This window comes from Enoplosus armatus, chromosome 12 (genome assembly GCF_043641665.1).
Source record: "Enoplosus armatus isolate fEnoArm2 chromosome 12, fEnoArm2.hap1, whole genome shotgun sequence".
Lineage (NCBI taxonomy): Eukaryota > Metazoa > Chordata > Actinopteri > Centrarchiformes > Enoplosidae > Enoplosus > Enoplosus armatus.
In genome coordinates, this window is record NC_092191.1 from 19,056,209 (window position 1) to 19,083,454 (window position 27,246).

At 41.7% G+C, this 27,246-nt stretch overlaps 1 protein-coding gene across 1 annotated transcript; it reads right to left on the reverse strand.

The window, feature by feature from the left end:
- Positions 1-327: 327 nt before the first annotated feature.
- Positions 328-27,246, reverse strand: LOC139294172 (regulator of microtubule dynamics protein 2). Its single transcript, XM_070915993.1, has 11 exons — positions 27,217-27,246; positions 25,481-25,935; positions 17,342-17,519; positions 17,139-17,241; positions 15,324-15,384; positions 6,412-6,487; positions 5,729-5,806; positions 4,233-4,331; positions 2,961-3,014; positions 2,749-2,829; positions 328-2,585 (listed from the first exon to the last, which is right to left on the reverse strand). The coding sequence occupies exons 2-11, from the start codon at positions 25,924-25,926 to the stop codon at positions 2,532-2,534; spliced, it is 1,230 nt and encodes a 409-aa protein (XP_070772094.1). The 5' UTR covers positions 25,927-25,935; positions 27,217-27,246; the 3' UTR covers positions 328-2,531.

Here is a 27,246-nt window from a genome sequence, read left to right on the forward strand (position 1 = left end):
AGAAAATGCTGAAACATGACTAGACTGGTGGCAAGCTGGCCTGAATCTGATCCAGTAACAAATTCCCAATTGGCCTGGCACAAAATGTGCAGTCTGGGGAGAAGGACGGGGATGCCTTAAAACTCCTATAAACATATTATTTATAGCCATGCATGCCTGCTTGTTACATGTTTAGCTGTTTTTGAATTATGATCAATGTAGTTTATGAAAAAAAAAACATTTTAATAATAGGTTATGGGCGATGGTATTCCTCAGCAATAAAACAGCAATAAAACTAACGAGCAGAAAAAACAAGCTCAGGACAAGCAAGACAAACAGCAACTCACATCAGGATTGCACAGATTTAATTATAGACTCCAGTACCATTAATCATTTAGTGCATGCTGCCTTTGATACTGTACAGTATAATCTCCATGTAGTGTATCAGATTTGATATAACCTTGAGGAATATTGTCCTTGCTTTGGCATTCAAATAAAATCAAATACATTCGTAGTGTTTGTAGAAAAATCTGTAAAGTGACATAAAAACAATTCTTGCTGTAATTTTCATAATTCACTCAACAACACATTAATCAGGCTCTAAACCCATAGAGTCTTCCAAAACAAATCTCAACAGTACACAAAACTAAAGCCCTGGTTTCATACAATATGCATGTCTAAAATGCATCACACTTAACAAGACCGAGTAGAAACATTAGCTACTGTGAAATAATTAGGAATGCATAAGACAGTAACAAAATGAAACATTGAAACTTTACTTCAGCCTGATCAAATCACAGTTTAGTAGCGTTATCTAACCTGGAATCACATCACGCCGAAGCAACGAGTCTTCATCCTCTGCTATAGTCATTATAGTTTTACTGGAGAGCCTTCGAACCTGTTACAAGAAATACAGATGACAAAAAAAAAAAAACACACACAGCTTGCTCTCCAGTTTCCCCGTCAATGACTCCATTTGCATGCACACCAGTGAGTGTCCTGGAGTGCCCTGCAAACACCTTCATCTCACTTTGTTATTTGTCCGTCAGTGAACTGATGAGGCCTGATGATGATGATGATTTTTTGTCACTACATGCATGAAAAAGTGTGCACTCAACTGTGTGTTTTTTACATTAATTGAAACCTGAGCAAAACCTTAATTGAACCTTCACCAGGATAATTCGGAGTTGTATATATACATATAGTGAAACAGGAGCCTTCTATAAACACGAAACCCTTTTTTTTACTTGTACCAAATTTGAGTTGTGGTGCCTAGGATGCCTCTCCACTTTCTCTGACATTGGAAAAGTTCAGAATGAAACAGATGTCTCAATAAAATTGACGTTAGATTACACAGATTTTAAAGACCAATAAAATGTAAAGGAATCAGAGCTCCGTGTAAACGTTCAAAAAGTAACGTTCACAGGATTTAGGAACCCCTCCAGGAAGAGAGACCTTCATGAAAGGTTCCAACAGGAACTCCGGTTTAAAAAGGAGGTTGTGTTCCAAAACACCTGTACGGAGGTGCTATGTAATGACACTTGAAACAATCTTGAACTCACTTATGGGTTCTTTGCTCAAGCCGTCTAGAGGTTTGTTGTCAAGCACATTAAACTGAGGACATCTGATGTATTGTCTCAAATTAAGAAAATCAAGTATCCGGGGTCAGCTGATAACCCAGGGTTAAAAAATTGGGGAACTCACTTAAACTCTGGAGTTTGGACAGTTCATCAGGTCTCATCAAAGATATCATGAAAGAAAATATTCATCTATGTGTGTTCACTGCGCGATCAAATCATTTTACAAAGCCTGCATGTAAATGTAGCCGGTGAGCGCTCATGCTCAGGGCAAGAGGTCGTCCAGTGGTCACAGCATTCCAAGATCTTTGTTTGGGTGCGCCATTGTCTGATGTGCTTTTGTTATTGCCACTTGAATGTGTGGTGGGAGACGCAACAAAAAAACAGGACGGAACAGGAAGGAACAGCGGGTCCTGTGGGTCACTTTCCCAAAAAGCGACAGGTCTTTGTTGTCAAGGAAACTTGTTATCCTTGAGACACACTGGAGTGACACTCGCTATCAGTGCAATCAGACCCCTGAGAGGATGTCTGCTACACACGGCTGTACACACACACACATACACACACACACAGCAGATCAACAGGAATATACACACTAACTATCACACTGAATTTACTATCATTCATTATTAATCCAATTTCTGTAACAATTAAAATCAACAAAAATCCACCTCATCGACTTGATTATTTGACAGAGGGAAAACTAATGATCTCACTGATTTGATACAAGCAGGTACGAACAGTTTGTTTTCCATCATTAAAATTAGAATACAAGTGGGATTTAAAACTACATAGGACGGTTCTGACTGTGGTAGTCTACTGCGCCCAGTGATGATATAATGCGACAGCACACCTCCCTCCACTCACAGAGTGAATTAACATGATGGCCTCTCAATACACACTATATCCACACACGCACACGCCTCCTGCAGCAGATGGAAAATACATCTCCAAAAGAATGTGTTATTGCTGTCGTCACACTCCAAGCGCTGGCCAGAGTAAGTCCAGCTCCTTTTGTGCCTCTTCATCCTGAGAAGAAAACATTATTTAAAATAGAATATAAATAAAATAGTATTCAACAGATTAGCCAGCTACCCAAACAAATGCTGAATTTTGTATTAAGATTCCTGATTCCTGATGCATTTCATGAGATATAAACACAGTATTACAACAGGACAGCGATTAGGTCTACCTCTTTGGACACAGCATTCGCTGAACAAGCAGCTTCACACATCTTCCGAGCCTTATCCCTCTGCCCCAGGTCTTTGTAGCACTGCCAAAGAAAAGAAACAGAAACAGTCAATGCCCTGTTTAGTCTCAGTAGGATCCCACACAACAGTGCACAGTGTAGTCCCGAAACAAAAAATGCAGATGAGATTTCACCTTTAAGTTTCTGGTACTGACCTTAGCTAGAAACACGTAGTTGAGTTTGGAATATCCCGGATTGATCTCCTCCACCTGAATGAAAAAAAGTTAAAGTTTACTTTCAGCCTTTGAAGATAATTTATCTCTGCATATATCACAACACTACTCTAGTACTTCAAATATAACATATTCAATAAATCTCCCCAGTAAAGCTGTAATATTAAAATTCATATCAGCAGCTACTGTACTATCTGTTTTACCTGGACTAGACATTCACTAATCAGAGTAAGATTTCAATGGCCTGAATTTAATGAAGACGGTGATCTTCCCCTGGAACAGCAGCCATTACGTGTGACTCGTTCACCTGCCTCTCTTTCTCCTGCAGCTCCTACAACCTGACCAGCTCTCCTACAGTTAGTCGGGCACAGATAACCTCTGGTTAGAGGCTGGGGACCTGCATAACCTTGCAGGATGTTTTTTATCGAAGCTCACCGGAGGCTCTCCTCCAGGTCACTAGCGACGTGTTGTAACAGGGACCACTTAAATCAAATTGATGTGTGAGATACACAAGACATGAGGAAGAGGCATGCGCAGGAATATTGGCCAGGAGCAAAATTCATTTCTCTCCTTTATAAACATTTGAAATGTGGGAACACAGATTAAGCCTTTACAAATACGGAGCGTTTGGTCTTTGAAAACCAGGAACAGGAGTGGAGAGAGCTGGAGGCAAGTTGCAAGTGAATGCTAGACATTTTTCCTTCATTAATCAGGGCAGCTCAGGGGAGGACATGCATGCATCAATTAAACTTAAAATAAAAACCATCCATAAAAAAATTAAACCACCAGTCCAAGTTAACTTTGTTAATATACCAGGCACACAGAGTGAGTGGAGGCTTTCCTAAAGGTGTAAGTATGCTTAAAAGAAAGTGCTTATCGGATCGTCAAAGCCCCCCCTCCTCATCTCTGTCCAACAATTTTTTTTCTTTCTGAAACTAAAAGTCACTCCCACTTTATGCAGTTTGTCCAGGTGTGTGGAGGATTTGAAGCAATATTCTTCACACAGCTAATTCCATCACTTGTGTGTATTACAGACAGCAACATTTTATTACCTTTGAGTGTGTACGACTCTTTGCGTCTCACCCCTCTCTATGATTGCAGGCTTTTCACGCAGTGTTTTTAATGTGAAGCCAAACAGCTATAAACACTTTCATTCAGACGTGGGTGACACATTCGAAGAACTAGTTCGTTTTGAGCATACTGCAGCCTTAAGGAGTCGAACGTATGTAAAAAAAAAAAAATGAATCACAGTACCTTAAGAAAATTCTTCAGTGCATCTTCAACTGTGGCACTTGGAGGCTCTCCAAATAATGTTGCAGCAACTTTCCTCTCAATCCATGACAACTGAGCCACCTGCAAAATAATCAAACACCTCAAGTTAAAAGACAATTCTGCACATTAGTTTAAAACACTAGTAACACTAAAAAGCAGTGCACCACTGCCCTCTCTGGTTGAAAGCTTCAAGCCTGTTTCACATGCTGGGTGTGATTGGGTGTGGTCAGATCCCTGTGAGACTCCTGTCACAGTGATCCTGGAGTCCACCTGTCCACCACTGAAGCAAGGCGACAAGTCAGACCACTGGAGGTCAGCAAAAACAAGATTGTCAGGGGATGTTAAATTACTCTTTAAGACATTACTAATGTGCCGTTGTTAATAGCAATGGCCTATCAATGTCTATTGAGATATTTATGTAATGTGGAGCCTTTTTCCTTTTAGTCCATCACACGTAATAACATTTCTGAGCGAAATTAAGTACTTTAACAGTTAGTGGAAACAAACTTAATGCATTTTGTGGGTATTCATTTCCTAGCCGGTTTGGTTACATATCATTTTTCTTTACTGTTCCAGGCCAGAAAAACTTTCTCGACTGTGGCTTTTCCAGTATTTCCGTGACCACAGGTGCCCTGTGCACTGATACTTTTCTACTGACACATTTCGCAGAAGATGATAATGGCCAGGAGAAGCCTGGGTCAAACATGTAGTGTTCCAGCCTCGCACCATTCATCAGAGCGACGTCTAATTGCAGGTGTAGCGTTGCTTTGGCGTCATCACAGGGCCTTTCAAACAGAACCGCTGGCTGACAAACAGTAGATCATTGTTGAACATGAACGCACCACAGACAGCCCATAAAACTCCCTGAAAAGATCAGGTGTTACTCCTCCACTAAATTTGCACAGTCCCTCGCTCCTTCTCTGGTACCAAGAGTGGAGGTGAGTATTATACAATTTAATCAGAGCAATCTCTGTAATAGCTTCCTTCCTTTCAGGCAGTTAGTTTGACAACTGGCACCAAGTTACGTGATAAATAGCTCACGAAATGACAGGAACACTCAACAGCAGAACGTCTGTAAACCTTTATATCTAAATGACATTAATCCATCAACACACATTATTTTCAAAAATAGAGAGACAGAGAAGATGGTCATAGAAACAATCACCAGCTGCATCAAAAACAACTGCTTGCACTGACAGAACATGAGCCGAATACAAACAGGATGAAAATATCTCCCTGGTACAATCTGATTTACAGCTAACAATGGCTGGTGTTAACCTCCCGTAGCGCTTTCTGCGAATGTCGCAGAGGGAAAAACAAACCTCAGGGAAACCTAAACAGTGGGAATGAATGAGGGGAAACCGTGGGTGGGTTAGCAAAGGGAGGTAGGAGGTCACGCAGACAAGTCAGCCTCCATAAATTCACTGTTTGTCTAAGTGAGGAGATGTGTTGCGCAGTGTGTCGGCAGAGTCACATACAGCGTAGCACCAGCGGCCCAGCAGGTAGTAGGACATGGGGTCTTGTGGCTTCAGCTCAATGGCTTTATCCAGATGATCCTGGGAGAGGAGGCAGACAGACAGACAGAGAGACAGACAGACAGAGAGACAGACAGAAGATTTTAACTGTGGATTCATGACACGGCTGCTATTTCCCCTGCCTTCTGTTCTGACCTGATCTGTCCTGCTTCACCAACCCACAAGTATTTCACAAACACCTCTCACACACGCGATCTCGCCGAGCGACCACACACTCCTGGCTGTCACACACACCCTCCCTCGTTCTTTTCCACTCACCCCTCTCTGATTCAGGATTTTTTTTTTTTCATATCTTCCCTCTCCAGTACTCTGTCTACCTCTCTTTCACCTGTCAAGAGTTTTGCAGGTACACAGTGTTTAGGGGAAGCCGCTGACAGAAGATAAAATGCTACGTGCTGCTGCTCCACACTGTCTTATGCAACCGAATGGCTGTAGGAGTGGCTTACTGACTTAAATGATATGAGTTGCTATTCGCCTCTACTCCAAGTACATGGGAGAAGCAATGTGAAAAATGTATACACATAACGCAAGCACTTCATTAAGCAGTCATAACCAGTTTCAGAATGTGCACAGTCCCAGACACAACATATAATAACTGGAGTACTCTCTAGTACTCGAGCACTTACCTTAAAGATGTATCCGTTCTTTATCTTGTTCTGTACTGTGTCATATTCTGCCATAATTCCACACATGATGGCATACCTGTGGAGAGGCGATATGTTGATCAGTTGTTTATCAGTTGATTCCAGGTCATACTGCTTGGCTCATTGTTTCCAGTTTTTACAGATTTTCACAGAGAGAAAAAAACCCCCAACAGATTTCTTAAAAGGGAAAACTGATTTGACCTGATTTTCACAGTTGGTTTGAAAATCAACTTGATGTCCCCCGTACCCCTAAAGTTGCTGTTTGTTGCTGCAAGAAGGCCATGACCATAATTGGCAGTAAACACAATACAAATACAAATACAAAACACAAGAGCACAGCTGATAAAATTATCCAAGAAAAAAGGGGAGAAAATGCAAATGAATAAGTAAAGATGAGAAAAAAATAATCTCTCTTATTGTGTCTTTTATCTACTTTTTTTTTGAACATTCAACATAAACACAGATTAACTCGCGGATGTTTTCTTTGATACAAACACAAAATAATGAGTTCTGATTATGCCCTTATGGGATACATGAGCTTGGCTTGAACACAAAGGCATTTTAATTTCTCCTGTATCTATTCTCCAACACCACTCTGCTTCACATTCGCACAGTTTATTATATTCACAAGTGTGACACAGATTAAAGACGTCAATATACTTCCACAGAAGTTGGCTTGCATTGTTTGACAGGCATGTGTCAACAATACAGTAGTTGCTCAACAATACTTTTAAGCAACGACTTAACTACTTGATTATCATGTCCCACACCTCTCTGTGTCAGCAGGCTTTTCACCCCGCCTTCAAGCGTGGCCGTCCAGAACACTTTAGCCTCATGACGTGGTCGGAAAACACGTCATACGAATTTGTTTGTTTTGAGCATACCCTGGTGTTAAGACAGTCTTACGCAGTGGCACCTCAACACCATCACTTAATCCAACCGGCCAGTTGGTCCAGCATCTTTGAATCTTTTGACTCTGCGACAAGATCACCTCTGTCCTCACTTGGTCTATCTGCATTATAACAACGAGGCTGAGCATGAGTGAGTTTGCGTAGGTGGGAGGGTTGGAGAGAAATTCGGCAGCACCGTTCAGTCACACCACCTTTTCTCTGGGTCAGTTATGATGAGAAACCAAAGGGGCACTGAAAAACCACCAACACTCAACCTTCTTTAGCAAGGCTCCTCATTAGACAACATCAGCAGAGATAAGCTGCTTCACATTAGTCCTTCACCCACTAATTAATACACTGACTTGGACCAATGGGCAGGTGGAGGGGAAACAAAGAGCGATTTCAGCTTTGGGATCTGTAAGTCAGCATGACGCTGTGGGTTTGAAGAGGAGAGGAGTGAGCTGATCAAAGTCTTTTCACCACAAGGCTGCTTTAATCCTGCTGGTACTCTGTCAAACACTACAGAGCGACATAAACACCTTTTTATATGAAGGATCAGCGGGCACAAAGGTCATCTGACAGTGTCGTCTGACATGGTGGTGCTGATGGTAGATGGAATCTGCAACTGTGCGTGTGTGTACCGAGGTGTCTGGTATGTGTGAATGGATTTTTTTTTTTTTTTAACAGGGCATGATTTGGCGGTGGGCTACTGTTCTCTGTAGTCGCTCTCACTCTTTCTGTCTCGGTCTCTGGATTGTGATCACGCAAAGCATGCCAACACAGATGAAAACACTAAGAAAAAAAAGAGTGCAAATTGTACTACATGATTAGCAGGTAATTACTAAATTAAGATAAAGTAGGTACAACGATCTTTCTCACTGAATGAGAAAAAAAACTGGGTGATTTGACTTCAGTTGTCAATGTTCCAACCACTTACTGATCAAAATGTACAAAAAGAAAAAAACATTACATCATTCAGGTGGGTGTAATTGGGTGAAACATCATGCAAACATTAATCTTTGTGCTTACCATCATCACTCCTACTTACTGTGGGTGGTGTGGAAAATGATCACAAGCGATAAGACAAGTACTAACCACATCACTTTCAAGTGCCCTAAATATTCTCTGCAAAGCAAACAAAGGCAGATGAATTGTGTGTAACTGTAACTAAAAAGATCTCAGCTTGTTTTCTTAAGGTAGCGCAGGGCGCGGCCATGCTGCCGCTGGTTGGCGCTCGATGAGTGGAGAGCGGAGATGCTATCTGTCTGCAGTTGTGCTGCCTTGTTTCCAATGAAAACAGATTGCTGGATGTAAAGGCTTTGAGCAAATCCATCACCGACTAAATATCCTCTGGGAGGAAACAAAGCCAGGACACAGTTGGTTTGTGCTTGGCCACCACATTTTACACATACAAGTAGTAAGAGTTGCTCACAGTATCCAGTGGTCCCAGGATGACACAATTAAAACAAAGTGAGCAACACTCAAAGCAACAGTGGCTCAAAAATGATTAGTGAGAAGTGTGAACTGGTGCATTGGAGGAGCATTTAACAGAAACACACTTCACAGCTAGGGGAATTCTTGCTTGATTAAACACTTCAGCCACACGAATGGCAATGCTGATAAGGTCCGCCACTTTGGTCCAGACTGAAATATTGGACAGATTGCCGTGAATGTTGGAATAGAAATTCATAGGATTGAGACTACTCATTTTGGCAATCCCCTGACTTTTCCTCTAGCGCCACCATGAGGTTGACGTTTGTGGTCTTGAGTGAAGTGTCTCAACAACTATTGGATGTATTACCATGACATTTGATACAGATATTCCCACTCAGGATTAAATGTAAAAACGTTCACTTTCCATATAGTGCCATAGTCAGGTCAAACTTTCATTTTGTTCAATACTTTGGTTCATGGCCAAATACCTGAAAAACAAATGACATTCGGCCTCTGCTATACCATATGTTTAGTGCTAACTAACAAAGGTTAATATGCTAACACGCTAAACTAAAATGGTGAACATGGTAAACATTACCTATCAAACATCAGTACGTTAGCATTTTCATCGTGAGCGGCTAGCATGACTCTTAATCTTGTTGATACTTGATGCAACACTATAGCTGAAACAATTGACAATTGAATAAATGATTCATCAGATTTTTCAACAACAATTTCATAATTGATTTATTGTTCATAAAGAGTAAAAATGCCAAAAGATTAGCTGATAGCAGCTTCTTAATGTGCTGTTTTTTCCTTTTCGTTGAATATCTTTGGGTTGTGGGATGTTGATTGAACATGTGCAGACGTCACTTTTGGCTGTGGGAAATTGTGACAACCGTTTTTCAATATCTTTGGATGCTAGTGAATAATTGAGGAAATCCATTCGCAAATTAATCGCTAATAAAAAAAATCTTTACTTATAGCCTTATGCAATATGCTGCTCTAATTATACGTAGATGAACAAACCAGCAAAATAAATTAGAACAAGAAGTAGGCCTAGCTTCTCTTCAATACTTGAAATCACCCACAATGCTCTGTGAATCCAATAAGTCAATACTAAACTAATGAGCTCAGCTAACTGCAATCTTGCTTCAAGAGTTATGCTAACCAGTCAGTCATTCGTCTCCTTCTACAAGCAGGCTGTAATATGCTGATGTGATTAAATGCAATAAATCTTATTAGCGGTGAGATGAGGAGAGCGACCAGAGCAGCATACCAGAGGGGAACAGTAATCATAATTGAGATCCAGCATTGCCCAGGTGAGGGCTGTGGGAGAGATTGCTCAACATCCAGGCTACTGAAAGACATATTTTTACTTCCCTCTGATTGGCAAACATTATTCAGCATGTAGCAATTCTGGCAGTGTTTACTGAGAAGTATGTGGACCTGAGAGTGCCAGTGGCAGAGTGGCTCATGATTGGACCAGCACATAATAGTGTTGGCTCATCTCTGCACCTGGACTTTCCCCTGCAGAGGTAAGACTGGGGCGAGTTCTGAATTTGTGATTATGTCAAAGCTCATCCGAATCCTGTGCTTCTGTCTTCTATAGGTATAATTTCCAAAAGTAAACAGCTAAAAATTAAAGATCAGATGTTCTGCACCATGTTGTTTTTGGTGTTATGCAACATATCTATTGTCACTGTGAGAAACAGCACCTGGCATTCAGTGGAGAGGCGGAGACCGGTGAGGGGAGGGAGGTTATAGGGAGATGGGATGTGAAGGTGTAGAGGGGCGCGTCGAGCCTCAGCCAACCTGCTGTTGTTTATCCTTTCCTCTCAGAATTGAAATGCTATCTCTCCTCAACGGTCTAAGGCGAGGAACGGAAAATATCAAGAGGATGAGCAAAGGTGGGCGGCAGCAAAACATGACAGGGTGAAGATGAGAGGAGGATAGAGCACTTAATTGCGCAAGGTTAGTCCGCTTTTTTACCGCGGCTCAGTGAAATCCCCCACTCTACTGGGCAAAAACAAAAGGGCCTAAGTGTCAGCTGCTTGGCGGAAGCAGCAGATTGATTTCAGCCTTCAAATCCAAACATAGAGAGCTCATTCAAGACAGAGAGAGCTAGGCAGGACTCCAGGCTAAAACTTGTACAGAAACAGGAGGAGGAACTTAAGGAATTCAAGGACAACCTGTGTGAGACAATGCATGGGAGTATGTGAAGTGTGCTGTTATACTTAGCCCATGAAAGTCTGAGCTGGTAGCCTTGTCTCGGCATGGGAGGTGGGATTTGTGGCTGCGTGTCAAGTGTTCCCACTGTGATGAACCAGAGTAAAGTGATGTCTGAAGTTTACGCACGGGGTTTCCACGGCTACTGGGAACAGAGGACAATGCTGCCACGGTGACACTTACGATGGCCGCGCCAAACAGAGACGTGTGTTTGAAATTACAGTTGTCTTTGGAGAGGTCAAAGGGGCCCCCATCACCCCCCCCCTCCTCTGACTGGCACTGCCACAGGCTCCCGGCTTAATCCACGGGCCTTTGTACCATCAGAGAGGCCCTATAGTTAGGGATTTACATGGGCTGAATTCACACTGTGGGGTCATTGAAAACGCACCTATAAACAAAGCCGGCGATACAAGAATGCAATCACATCTCGCAGTTGTCAACCTGCTGAGATTATACAAACAGGCTTCGCACTCACTGTTACGAAAGTATCCCATGTAACCCAACGCATGCATACTGAATTCTCACTCAAACACATTCATACACCCAGAGACAAAAACACATCTTATGTTATATCTCACTTGTGGTCCACAGATTAGCTCTCTTCTGGAAAGCAGTTTACTAGAAAGCTCTGTGGCAGACAAGGCGGCTACACAGTACTGGGGCGCTTTTGAAGAATGAAACCTGAGAGGGGGAAGGTGGAGGCATCTACTCTGACACGCACACATAACTGAAAAATGTAGAAAGTGAGCTGTGGAGACGCTGATAGTATCCATCTCAAAGGTGCTCTTTGACTGAAGTGCCTCAATACACATCCAACTTCAAAAGAGCCCTCCTCCACCTCTCCTGGGAAAAGTACAGAGATTTGGTGCATGACAGAGTGGGAAAGTATGCGTAATCTCTTGTGAAGTGATGACTGTTACACAGACATCACATTCGTTCATCACTTCAGGTCTTCAAACACCAACGTGCAGGCTCGGAAAGGATGCTGCATGTTTCTGACTACGTGAGCTTCACAAATGTCTTGCGACTTGTAGCTACACATCAGCAACAACAGCTTTTAACAGGTAAAAGCTTTTGGTTATTTATTGTAATCCCTGGTTCTATGATAACAGTCTGAGATCTTTCGCTATTTCTCCATCGACTTTATGTGAATGTGGACACTGGATTTTTGAGATACCGATACCAACATCGATATTGGAGAGTTAAAAAAGATTATATATCAGTTGATATAGTCTTTTTCACATAACAGCATAACATCAAAAAACAATTTAAATAATGATCCCTTAAATTAGGTTACTTGTTACTTATTAGCCCACATATGTGCCAATGCAGATATATAAGCTGATATCGGCCAATATCAACAGGCGATTTATCAGTTGGGCTCTTGTAGACATTGTGCACAGTAGGCAGGTCACTCTGGGTATAATAGTGTTTAAACATGACGTTAGAGATACAGCAGAGCATGTTTGCTCAGACTGTCCGCCTCACTCCTGCTATGCTGTCACTCAGCAAATTTCTACAAATTAAAAACAGATAAAATTATGAAATCAATTTGCTCCAAACTTGCAGGTATTTACAGGTCATAAACAGTAATTTGACACTTTGTAATTGGAGATGTGTGACACTGATTTAACCCAACAGAGTTTGTGTGTCATCAAACTTAAAATAGCTTTGTGGCAGTGAACCATGAACCAGACTAGGATTGAGTCAGCAGGCCACGTTTTGGTTATCATAACATATGATGAGCTCCAGCACTGAGCTTGTAAACAACTTTGGTTAAAATGAACACATTACAACGATAATTGTGTTAGTTACAGTGGTTGTAACAACAGAGCCCTTCATGCAGGGACAGATGGAGACACATCATCTTTCATTTTATAGTCAAGCTGGTGGGTCGAGAAGACAGAAAGCTTCTCTGTAACTTACAATACACAGCATACTGTAGTTGTACCACAACTGTGTTGGTGATAAAATCTAACTACGTATATTAATTTCGGCATTACAATAATGACATATTTTGTTGTGCCAATTATTTGTAGAAATGCAATACATTTCATCAGTGTGTTTACTGCATCATTTTTTTACTTTCATTTTCACAGATTCAAAAAAAGCTGTAACACAAAAGTTAAAAATCATTCGTAGCATTGAAAGAAATATTCAGCTTCCATTCAAACCCATTCCAAAACCTTAATAGAGTTAAATCACGGTAGATGGCAATGGAAAAGTTCAAAAAGGCATCCATTCACTCGGGCCATGTAAAGAAGTCTCTATAAGTAGTTTCAGTGGCAGAGCAGGAACTGTGCGTCTAAACAACATCTGCCAAATTGTGACGAGCTGGGCGGCATTCAGGAAAACAGGTGACAAGTTTTCTCACGGCATCGGTACACTAAGTAAACAGTTACCTCAGACATAAACTTCCTTGCAACACTGCCTGGCACCGGCCCCAGTCGCTGCCTCCTCCCTTCTCAAAGTGTGGCTTTACCTACTTTGCCCTGTCCATTCAATTTAGACAGCATTTCTGCTCGGTTTAAGAATCTTACAAATTCCATTAGTGGATATAGGATTAAGCATTAAGCTTTTTTAAAGCTGTTGCTCTTAATTAACTAAACAAACACGGCCTTCTATTTCACTTGACGTCTCGAGTGCTGCGGTATGTGCATGAGCTAATGCTAATTATTCTCTAACGAACAGAGCAAACAGGGCTGCTGGCTTGAGCAGGCAGGTTTTGGTCTGTTTTCCATGAGAAAACTCCATAAGCGTGTACACAGAAAGTAACCACATGATCTCAATTACACAGGACACTAATTCAGGGAATGTAATTAATGGTAACAAATGCGTACACTGGGGAAACTATTAGCATTATACAAACAAGCAAACACAGTACACTGTTTACTGTATGGAATTCATATATGCTCAATGAGTTAAACAAAGCTAAATAAAAGTGGTTTTGTATCATTTCCTTGGAGCTGCATCTGAAGCAGGCTTTGCAGTTGTTTTCAAACCCCAGCAGTTGCAAGCTGATCTCAAAAGCTGCATCTGGTGCAATCTTCATCTCTCTATTCCAGCCATGGATTTCATGTATGATCACTCAGCAGTCAAGTTTTGACACGAGCAGTGTTTCAGATGAGGAATGCACCACTGGGGCCTGCACAAATACAAACGGGATTCATGCCATCAGGCCCACTCTGCACACCTAATTAAAAGCAAGGGGATTTTTCCTTGAGTCACAGAGCAACAGGGGAGGTATACGAAGGGAGAGGAGGCTCACCTGATTTCCTTTGTCTGAGAATCACCTACGGCGACAAAATTCCCCTTATTTCACTTATTATTATCATAAGGACCATTCAGAAAGATAATTATTAGCCATGTTGAAATGTCCACTCGCATCAGAAGGATGCAACAAAAATGTAATTTCTGTGGGACAAGTCAGATTATAGAACGCAGCCACAAGAATACAGTACATGAAATGCAGACGAATGTTATGAGCTGAACACAAACCCACAATGCCTGGGCGCCACATGTATCACCAGCATAACCCCGAGCACTAAATATGTACAGCTGTGAATATGTACAGCTCATGCTGTGAAGCAACCACCAACATACAGGAAGAACAAGTGCAATAACAGAAGACCATTGATCACACACATCTCCCAGTGCAACCGTCAGTCTATCTGAGCGGAGTTAACCTAGGCTGTGTTTACATTCCTGAAACTGGATGTGATGCTATCATGTGGCGGGGGGGGGGGGGGGGGGGGGGGGGGTCTGCAGGAAGGAGATGTTTGGAAGGTAAGCTACTATTATCTCACAAACATGCATGTCTGCAAAGCATGCAGAAATGCTCTGCTGAAAACCACTATTTTCACAAAATATGCACTTTTCTTTGCATATTCCAAAGCATGGTGCAAAGAGAAACATAAGTCACAGTGAAGTCACTCTGTCTTTTACCCCTGTGGGCTTTCTGAGATGTTCCTCTGGACTCATTCCAGTTATATTTGCTAAACTGCCCAATGAAAGGAATCAAACATACATTCAAACACGGAGGAGCAGCTGCTCCAGGCCGACACGTCACTCAAAAGCACAGCCCACCCCCCCCACACCTCTCATCTGGGGAAAGTACCTGTGTTTATGCTTTCATTCTGTCTCATAGTGTTTACTGAATTAGAATTCAACCACAGGTGACTCACATGATGGGGCTCAATGACAGCATGTCACATGCCATCAGACTGTGTATTGAAGTATCCTTGATTGATTTGCTTTTGAAATGGCAGCTCTACAGACTTTATTAAACAGAACAAAACATACATAATGACATGTGCAAGGACGGAAACAACTCAAACCTACCACTGATGACTTTCAGGACATGTAGGGTTCAGGCTCACCGCCTCTTCACCAACTTTCTTCCCTAAGAGGAAAGAACAGATAGACAACAGGTAATGATGCTCCACCAAAATGCAAATTCAACACACGCAATTCGCCCCAGACATTCTTGTTGACACGACAAAAGAAGAGAGAGTGGATTAGAAGAGTTAAGGGGTATGTTGACTGAGAAAACACAACAGGATATACATAAATCAAGAAACATCACAGGACGCTGGATTAAAGCAATAAAAACAGAAGTGATATGAAATGCAATCCAAGAAGAGAGCTCAGTTTTAAATCCTTCATTACTCAGTGGAAAGTGTTTCATTCCATCTGCTCTATTAATATCTAAATGAATGTCAAATATGATACCCTGTTGCTTTAAATATCCATGTCTCTAAGGCTTTGACACAGGTGTCTTTGCAGGAAGCACCTGGCCAGCTCTGATTAGAGGCACATTGATGGGGAGGGATTACGGAGAAACAGGTCAATCCAGTCTGAACGTCAGCAGAATCACAAAACAGCCTCTGTTTGAGGGAAATGAGCATTATGGTCTACTGTACAAAGCCTTCAAGGGTAACACAAGACAAGCACGGAAAGTCCTTGTACCCTGCTTTCAAAGAGCCTGTGGGAGATCACTGAGAAAAATGTTTTGTCATCATGAAGTTGACTTTAAGACTGTATGGCGTCCTCTTTGTTGAGTGCATAACTTATTCACAGTATGTGGAATACATTTTCTGTATGGCAATTTCACGCTGATAGTTCAGGGTGCACCAGGGCTCGTTGATTGGTCCGCCGAGTATGAAAATGACGTGAATAAAATACCACGACCATTACAGTCACCAGATCTCAACCCAGTTGAACACCTATGGAGGATTTTGGACCAACGTGTTAAGCCAATGCTCTCCACCACCATGTTCATAAAACCAAATTATACAATCTAAACTTTTATCTTCAAATCTATTTAGTGATGTCTGTGACTGCCTCTGATGCTATATGTCTATTGTTATGTCTGGCTATGTTTAATTTTCTTTCTATCTGCTGTGCTCAGGTCTGTCTTGCAAAAGAGATCTTGGCCTCAATGATCTTACTTGATTAAATAGAGGTGGTATATATAAATGGGGGAATATCTTGTGGAGGAAAGGTGTTCATCCCTCCAACAGAGTTCCACAGACTTGGCAAGGAGCACTGAAGCTGTTCTGGAGACTCATGGTGGCCTGACTCCATGCTAAGACACAGGTTTTGTATGAGATAGCTCCGCCAAAATCCTGGTCACAATCTGTGTCAGAGTGTACGATATAAATTTTGATATTCCTCAACTGATGCACAGTGCTCTTTCCACCACAAGAGTCAGACATTTCACTCAATTACAAGGACATAAATTGGACTAATTAATTCATAACAATGATGTGTAGGTAGGGGGGATATGTAAGTAATGCAATCAGGCTAGTATGACATATTAGCACCAATTCAGACCTTATGAGTGCTTTCCTACAAAAAAGGGATGACTATACAACACTTGCAGTTAGTCCTATCTGCTCCACTGTAAACTGTAACCACAGACAATTTGTGAGTTGCCAAACATCGTTTCTGCTGATTCACTGTGGGCCAACAACTCAAACTAACTGGCTGAGGTCACTGCAGGAACACAGATTTGCCTAGATTTGGGTTTTCCAGATGAGACAATGACATTTGGGGTTTGGCCAGTACAACAGCTGTGGTTATGACATTATAGCACCTCACATCCAGGGCGGGATGTGTGGCAAATGAGGAATAACACAAGGTTTAGTAGATTACCGGTTTCTGCATGGGTCTTCTTCTCCTCCAGGGTGGAGCTGATGTCATGAACATCACAGTAAGCTCGGATTAGCCGCCAAAGAAATGTTGAGTTCTGTCCAAACTACAGAAATACATCAAGTGTTAAGACACACTGTTCTGTATTGAGGACTAACAGCATCTATCCGTTGAATGTATGCAAGGAGTTAACCAACTGAACACACCTCCTCTCGCTGCTGCAAAAGGAGGTTGAGACTTTCCCTTTTGTCAGATTCAGAGCCCTGATGCAAACAGTCGATCCTCTCAAGGAGGACGGACAAGTTATCGGCAGGTTGTTCTTCATCCCTCTGTTCTGCATCGCTTGGCTCTTCTTCCTCAGAGTCAGTTAGTGCAGTCATATACCTGGAAGCATAAAGAAACACAAAAGCACAACGTGTTGGTAAAAGAAAAGGGGTAGCATTAGTTTGCTGTCAGCGTGTGCAATTAAACTTAACTGGTGTGGATTAGAAGGGAATACCTTGGTGGTTCCAATCAGCAGGCCAGACTGTCTCCATCCTGCCATCAGCAAGATGTGCAACTTGGCCTCAGGAAGCATCAATAAACAGTCTTAATGTTGCCAGTTTTACAAGACGATGGCCTGTGTCCCGGTAACTCAATCTAAAAACATCCTCTGCTTGTGAGGTGGAATGAAAACACCTCCGCTGAGGAGTTTTTCAGATCACTCAAAATCCCGTCTTAACGAGCATTTTTACAATCAGAATTCCTGCCAGGTGCTGATTATAAAGGATCAATCTTCACTGCTTGTTTACACACAGAATGGCACAGGGTTTGTTTACATAGGTGGGTCACTTAATTGTTTATAAATACTAGCTGTTAAGAAACTTTTGACGTCTCGACGTGGATACCTGAAGGCTTTTTCAAGAACACAGGGAGACTTGTTTGTCAGGGTGAGGCACGCAACACTCAAATTAGATGTTTTATAGTGCCCTTTCAACCACTGTAAGTATGTGCAAACACCCTAAGCTAACACTTAAGAAGCAGCAGTAAAAACAAAAAAAGCTACATTAATGGTATAGGTAAAAATGAAAGACATAGACAAGGGTGAAAATATGAAAAGCCTCTATTAAGTGTTGGCAGTGCCTGCATGTGCGTCATTGGTGGTTAAGGGAATATTTTGGGCTGCGAGCCATGGTTCTGGGGGGATGTGTCAGAGCGGGCCACAGACAGAAACACGATGGACCCAACAGGTGCCTCGTGCCAGAGGCTGCTTCCTGACTCCACCCCACGACACACACCTTCAACCCAGAGTGCTGTGATTACAGGAGTAATGTGAGGGCATTCTGACCTGCAGAGATTTTCTTCCCTCAAGAAAGGAACTGTAGTAACGCAGAGTAACGCAGCGCGGCTGACAAAGTCAATAACAATAATGAAGCTGCGATGGTGTCAACAAATCAACAACTATCCAATATGATAAATGCTATTGTCTTGGAAAAGGAAAAAAGAACTGGGGGGTGAATATAATGTTGCTTGATGTTGTGCAAATTAGCAACTGTTCGCTAAGTTCACCATATCAACTCAAAAGGTAAATTGCTACATTTATACAGTGCTTCATCCACTCACACACCAACAGCAACAAGCTACCACGCAGGTTCGGTGTCTTGCCCAAGGACACTTCGACATGTGGATAGGATGAGGTTGGAATCAAACCGCCAACCCTGCAATCGGTGGACGACCCGCTTTACCTCCTGAGCCACAGCCGCCCCTCATGAAAGGTGATAATATGTCATTGTCACTAAAACTAAGTAATGTGAGTCTGATGCTTGATTAGCCAGTTAAAATATTTATAGACGTTAAGTGATACAAACACTGTGACCCATAGGATTGTACTTCATTCAAATCCAGTAGCTTAGTAGGAAATGGAGAATCACTAGACAAACTAGACATTACAGTATCTTTAGTTTAATCTCTATCTGTTTATTCCATCATTTTGAGATAGTGTGCCAAAGCCTTTCTACAATCCCCTTCTCTGCACTAACCCCAGAGTAAACCCTAAAACCTGCAGGCAAGGCTCAAACCATTTATTGGCCAATACACCCCAGCTTAAAAGAAATCTGAATGGGTGTGCTTTTGTCTTTACTCTGACTGTTGTGGTCTTCCTTTTCTGTCTGCCCCCACCATATTATAGAGCAAGGCCTTAAAACAAAGCGGCCTGGCTTTTGACTATAGCAAGACAGTCACAATATTGGACTTGTGTCATTCATTCATTCCCTAATTCATTCATCCTTTTGTCCTTGTATTCATTCAGCAGTCCGTTTTCCCTCCCTCCCTGCAGTTATTTACTCAGTGGAGCTGGAGAGACAGGCAGCAGCGTACTGAGCGATCAGCGCATTCCTGTCACGCAATTCCACGGCTCATGAATCACTTGAGTTGAAAGAAAAAGAAGCTAAGGATCTATTTGTATTACTGTGTGTGTTTGTGTAGTGTATATATGTTTGTGCAGGAGCCATTATTATCCTTGCAATGTTACCAGCAGCAGTGCACAGCTCTGAAAGAACAAGTCTAAATATTGTCACTAGCGTTTCAACACTGACTAGGTACATAATATACCAGCAGGCCCTCCTATGACTCACACATGACAAGAAATTATATTATTTTCTGCAGGCAAATTCAGTTTGTAAGGGCAGAAATCCAAAACATTTAATACTTGTTCTTATGTGCAAAAAAAAAACACACCTGTGACCCATTCAGACATTAACTTTGTAGCATTGAAAGGAGTGGTTAAAGTATTTGTTAGTTAATCGGCAGACAATCTGAAAAATTTGATCATCGATTAATCATCAGTAAATAAAAATACCACCAGAGTTGCCAATTACGGTTTCACAAATGTGAGCAGTTGCTTGATTTTCTCTTTTTAATATCACTGTGAATCTAAAGAATTGTTTTCACTGCAGACCAAACAAAATAAGAAATTTGGAGTAGGGCTGCAACTAACAACTATTTTCATCATCGATTAATTAGTCAGTTATTTTTTAAATGTATTGATTGATTGTTTAATCAATATCAAGTCAGTAAAATGTGAGAGAATTGTGAACAATAGGGTTAGGGCCAGCCTTTTGACACTCGCAAAGTTAAAGACTAGAAAGATTTAACCTTCATTTTCAACAGGCTGTGTGCTCACTGGAGGAGATCAGCCATTCAGTACATGGACCCCAAGGGGCAGTGAAGGGATCTCTTAATAGAGCTTAGCAATGGTAGTCTCCATGGTTACACCGTTCAAAACAAACCAGAGTTACCATCCCAACATCACCAGGCCTTAGAACATGCAGCCCAGTTTATTCAGTCTGTGTAGCTGTGGTGACAGGACCAATGAAAGCCTGCTGCTCTACAACAATGGCTGACTGACTGGAGAGAGTCCAGTTATTTATTCTCTATCCCCCCCAAAGGCTGGGCAGGGATTGACTCTTTAGACGTTAACCCCACTTTCCCACAGATCAGCTGCTGAACCACCTAGCTGACAACATCACTGGGTTCCTAACTATGCCACCCTTTGTTGTGCTAAGTAATACAGGCGGAAAAAAAGACGTGGGTGAAAAATAATTCAATCATTCATTTGTCACAGACACACGATGACACGACAAGTCATGATGAATGCGATAATTCATCACTAGTTTTCGTTCTACAGGTCAACTATAAATAGCTCTTCTGTTAAGATGTTGTAACGCTTTGATCTTAAAATAGCAGGAGGAAGAAACAAATTTGGAAACTGGGCTTGTACACAACCAATAAAAATGTTTGGCTTGTAATTTTGCCAAAAAGGTAAACAAACAAGAAATACATCTTAACAGGAGGTGGGACGACACCTCCCTTACAGAGGATGAAACTTAAGAGTAATGAGCAAGATACATTAAAGTAATATGAAAAGAAAAAGAGCCATGGTTGATGAGAGTGACTTAAAGAAAAATGCACTCCGCTAATAATGGCAATAACAGATATGCCAATGAAACATTTTTGCACTCAAGGTTGTAGGATCATAGAAAAGTCAGCATTGGCCATTAAAGCAAACATGAATAGGAGATGTGGGTGGTCAGAGTGAAACTCGACGATATACTGGAGGTCGGAGCTGAACGCGTCTGCTCTGTGTGTGCTGTATACATTGTACGCAATTCAATAAATGTGTTTGTTTGGCTAAAAGCCTTTCATTGAAGTATGAACCTGAGGATATAGATGTGAATGTCTTGGATACGGACAGCTGCGGAGCAACAAGTACCATGACGTCACAGGGAAGTTAGGCTAAAGCTTTTAATCACAAAGCAGACAATGAGCTCCCTTTTCTCTTTCTAAACATTTCTCTGCGTGTTGATCAGGCTTGCCCGTCTCTAAACAAAACCCTTGCTTAAATCTGCTTAAATCAACAACTATCCAATATCATAAATGCTATTTTTTTGGAAAAGGAAAAAAGAAGCTGTAATGTCCTTGAGCTACAGAGACGTGATGTGAATAAACTCAGTGGGAACTGTTCAGGGTATTACAAGTTCCTACAAAACACTTTTAAATGAGGCCTCTGACAGCTTGGCACACAGAGGGTGATTGATGGGTCTCCTTACCTGCAGAGAGGTAGCTCTGAGGAAGCCGTTGTGACACATGAGGAGTGAATGGAATAAACAGCTGGAACTTTCAACCTTTCAGTGGCGGGGGCGACAGTTTTTTGATCGACACAACCCGGCTCCATAATTTTGACATTGTGTCACACTAATTGTTCTGTTATTTATGAACATTTCTGCAGAGGTAATATGCATCATTACACAGACTCAGGTTGGAGACAATTTGGCAACGCTGGTCACACTTGAAATACCTATGTAAACATACAGGACAAAGATTTCCTCCATCAACTGAAATTATGGAACTTGAAAAAAACTTCCATTAAACCATTAAACTTGCAAAAGCATACAGCTCCAGAGGGGAATAAACACAAGCCTTTGCCTATTCATGATGTGCGTCTATCATGTTCTGCAGCAGGGCTTGCTGTTGAATTTGTTGAAGGCCCTGTTCACACTTGCGTGATGCCCCCTGTTGGTTATCTGCTGCCAAACTAAAGCCATTATTTACATAAGTTACACAAGTAAACAATACAATTGAAGATATGTATTCCTCTTATTTATTAAATCTGTTGCTGTACTGACAGTATGCAACACCTGAACATGGCTTCTTCTGGTTTTTGAGGCAGCAAAATGTTGAACTGAAACGTACATTTTGCACCAAGCAATAAACGCACTAATCTCGCTAATCTTAAATGTATTCTTAAGGCTTTAGATTTCAACAAACATGCAAACTATTACCCAACCCTTAGCATCCCGGCTCTTATGGGGATATTGTGTGGAGATATTGTGCTCCAAACGCTTCCAAGCCAGCCGAAACAGACACCAAGAGCCCTTTAAATGGATGTGAGGATTAGGGGTGTATAGTAACTGGCTCCTCTGGGGGAATGCTACACATTCCCTAAGGGGCTGAAATTTCTTCACTGCACCATTCCCACTAACCCCCACACCCTCTGCTCATACAAATAACAGAGCGGCAGTAAAGGCTCTTTAATTATGGGAGGTGTGTGCGTGATGTGATTTCTTTTAAGGCATAATAACCCGGGCTGTAATTAAGAGCATTTGATGCGGCCGACGCCTGTCACTCAAAACCTGTGAACCACATCTGCTAGAGGGCAGTCTTACGCTTCTACCTGCTCCTCTAGCCAATGAGGAGGGCGATGGTAACATAAATAGAGGTAGGTCGACCTGAAATGTTTATCCATCATGAAAGTAGACTCATATGATATGATGTTATTACCCATCTGTGAGCTGTCTTACTTCCAATGCCAATAAACGCATGTGACCTGAAATACTTTTAGGGTTACATCAGTTCTTTTCCCACATTTTGCCAAGTAAATAATACTGAAAAAAGTTAGTAATTCATCTTTTTCAAACAACGTTTGTGGACACATGAATCTGGTTGCATCTGAGTTATATCAAGTTTCTTGAACATTGTATAACCACTGACGTTGGTTTCTTTCCTGGTAAAAACATAAACAAACGATGCGACTCTTAGAGGTCACAGAGCATAAAACACAACACTGATTAATTATCCAGGGTGCACTGGATGTTTAGTTGGCCGGCATGTTGCTCTGAGGCAATTGATAAATCATTGCGAGGACAGTAACAGAGATGGGGAGGAGCCGTACAGCTCTGATCTAAGGCTTACTGCACAACTAAAAAACTGTGCGGTTAAGATGTGAAAGCAGCTGCACTCACTGTTATGATATCTTCTTGCCACTTCACATACTTTCGACACAAATGAAGAACAGGGCAATCCAGGTCAAGTACCCAGGCAACAGACAAAAAGTCCATCCAAGTCCATACAAAGATCTCCAAGTGCTACAATATCCAAACTCGGCGTTCTCTGATTTGATACAATTTCTGAATGCCGTGTTTAAAATATATTCAGTCATGTCCAAGAAAAACTAAAGTCTGCCTGACTGTTGAAAACATTAAAGCCTTGGCTTAATCATCATCATTTAACAGTTGTTTTTATGAGATGAGATTTTAAAATGATAGTCCATTCAAAAGAAACACATCTGTTGTTTATGTTGTCTAAGGCTGGCGTGAGTTCAAGGCGCTTGGCTGAGGATGGAGGTGGATGACTGGGCATGTGGTACTTGATTAGTCTGCTGTTCCCTGCAGCACCTGAGGCAAATGTACATACTGTCATCTGAACTATAATTTAGCACATAAAATGAGTGAGGTTAACTGGTAAGTAGGAGGGTCACAGGAGTTTTGAGTCGCACGCTGATCAACATATGAGGTTGTTAAAGTGGAAATAAAAATCAAACTGAAATCAAATTACAGTGTGCCACCTGTTGAGATCTATGTTGTTTATCTATCTGGTGTTTATCTCCTGGAATTATTTACATTGGGAAATGACTAGAGCCTCGTGAAATTTTGTGGCTGAAGCTGATATTGATAATTCACAGAAAAAAGATTATTCCAATATCAATATAAATGCAAATGATGTTTGTGATCAGATGAATGCAACAAAGATATATACCAGAGGCAGGTATTTACAGCTATTTTAAAACCCTTTACACCAACATATGCTCAGCTGTTACACTGTACCAACTGAGGAGCAGCAGCTAAGTGTTGTCAACAGTGGAGTCTGCTGGACAGACTATGTAATGATGACACCGACGCTACACTATTACAAGCACTGTTTCTGCACGATGACCTGAAAAGTTGTATCTATTTAATATCAGCATCCATTATGTCAATATAACATGTGATAAGCCGGACTCTAAACTTGATTAAAGTAAAAATGTTCAGCATGTGAAATGGTGCATTTCCTGAGTGGCCACACTTTGATCTAACATCTTACCGATCTAAGTTCAAAGCTAAAGCACCACATACTCCGTTTTCATCCGGTAAAATGAGCCTTTGTAGAGAAAGAAAGAACTTTCACTGACTGACACGCTATCATGCAAGATCCTTTCACTGACTGGATTTCACACACCCGTAGTTACGTACAGTACTTATTTCCCCCTGATGTTCACAGCTGGGTATGAAGTAATCAGTCATTAGAGAAACGTCCTACTTTAATATTCATAAAAAAATACAACTCTTTTGTTTATATTATTGCACCGCAAATCCACTTCTGTGATAACCTTATTCTGTATCGTGTTAGTCACTAAGGGAGAATAGAGCAATGCACTCGACCATGTATCCTTACTACATAAATGTGTAAAAACAAATGAATTCCATAGTCCTGTGATAGGCAGCCACTGCAGTTATATACAGCCTACTGATACTGTACCAGTCCCCCAGAACAGCACTAGATTGTGCTGCAATTCTGGCATGGCGGTAGGCAAGATAGAACTCAAGTCATCACAAACAACCTTTTTTGTCAAAGATGCTCTGTATACATAGTAAAATAAATAGTAAATAGTAGCAGGAGATGTGAAATGTTGCTCAAACACGTATATGGCACATTGAAATAACAGTAGCATATTTTAAAAATATATATTCACGTATGTAACAGTGTATAATTAGAGGACAAACACATTGCAAGTGTGATGAAGATACTGCACTTTGAGCACAAGCTGATCTGGCAAATTAATAATTGTCATGGGAGCAACGATCCAACATACTGGCTGACTGGCTGACGGATCAAAGGTGGTCTGCCAGGTCAAATTTATATTTGGTTAACAAGTTAGCCAGGGACAGTGTGTGTGTTTCACTGTGAAGGGGTGAGGAAAAAGGGGGTAGCAGTATGACATTTTTGTAGCTTGCTCAGATGGAGGAAACTTAGGAAAACACAACAGTACTCACCCTCCCTCACTCTCTGCTTCCTCTGAGCTCCGACCCTCAGCTCTGGCCCCAGTGAGGGTGCCTGCAGCCCTTTTCCTTCGTGTTGGCGTGGTCCTGTGGAGAGGGCTGGCTCGACGCGCCCCCTCACGTCCCCTCAGCTCCTCCCTGACTTGGTCCTGCAATACTGGCAGAGCGTTCTTCAACGACTTCATCTCATCCTTCAGCTCGGACACACACTGGATCAGTGCTTCAAGGCGCTGCAGCACCTCAACCTGACCCCTGGGCAGACCTGGCCCATCCACCAACATCACGCCAGTCCCCTGTTCATTAGCACGGTTGAGGTAGAACCCCGGACACGAGGCTCTTCGTCTTGACCTAAAGCCCTGGTAACACACCACAGCCAAACTGATGCCAGCCACTCCAGCCAACGCTCCCAGAACCAGCACCTTGCTGTCACCCTGGGCCATCCTGCAGGCCTGCAGAGAACGGACAGAAATAACAAGTTTTGAGTTACTCTCATAAACATGCTGCTGATTAAATATGAAAAATGTGGGGCTACAGCTAACAAGTATTTATATCATTTATTACTCTGTAGCTTATTTTGGCGATTGATCAAAAAATCACTACTACAAAAATGTGAGAAACCATCAGTATCAACTGTTCATCAGTTATGGGTTCAGGTTGATGAATATTAATATTCGATTCAAAGGTCTTTATTGGCCTTATTTCAAAAACAATGTTGCCAAAGCGTCAAAATACAATTAATATTGGACAGTCCATTTACCAGAGGAGTGGACACCTTTTAGGTTTTATTATGTCTTGACAAAAACAGCTGGCAAAAAGATCTTTGTCAGAAAAGTGACCTTCCACTTTTGGCACAGGTGATACTTATGATCTGCAATGAATATCTCAATGGCTGACTGGAGCAGTGTACGCCAGTGGGTACCTTACAGTTACAGACTCCACTGTTTTCAAACGCAAACTACTACCTGCAGAAAACGCTAATTGTAAAGAGTCTGTTAATCCATTGTGAAGCACAAGGACACAACAAGGAAACATCTCTTATCTATGTTTGGACACCATGCTCCCTGTGTGTGTCCTCGAGATGTGCCTCCAGCCATTTGAACATCCTGCATCGACACACAAACATATTTAGATACAGCAGGAAATACTGGTAGGCTTTTTAACGTTTTCCCTAAAAGCTGTGTGTACAGTGGCCATACCCTTCAACTCAACATTTCACTTCCGCCCTGCTTCGGGGTTGGAGTCCCTGTTGCTTAAGCAAACGTTATGGTGAAGGGAAACTAGTGTAATAAACGATTGATAACACAGCGAGGGTCTGTCTGGAAACAACACAGAGTTTACTAGGGTCCACGTTAAGGATGTCTGGCCAGCTAGCTCAGATAATTGGATCAACGTACTAATCACTCAGCCAACAGTCAAGAGAGTAACAGCAGCTCTACAAAGCCTGAACACAGTGAGAAATTCAATGTCTGTCGGGGTCTCAAGCATGCGTCATCTGTATTCATTAAATATTTTCATTATTACGATGAATTATGTCAATTAGGTGTCAATGACAAAGTCCTGCTGCCAGCTAGCTAAAAGTCGCCAGTGCTAACAATCGAAACAAAGTTACTCGCTCAGGTTAAACGGTTAGAAGGCGTTACATTGTTCACATTCAACAATACGGTATCACAACAACCCGCTACATGAACGTGTTCTTTCTAAATTCACACAAAATAGACAATATTAGCTACCTTACTGTACAGGTAAGCAGGGAGGCACTT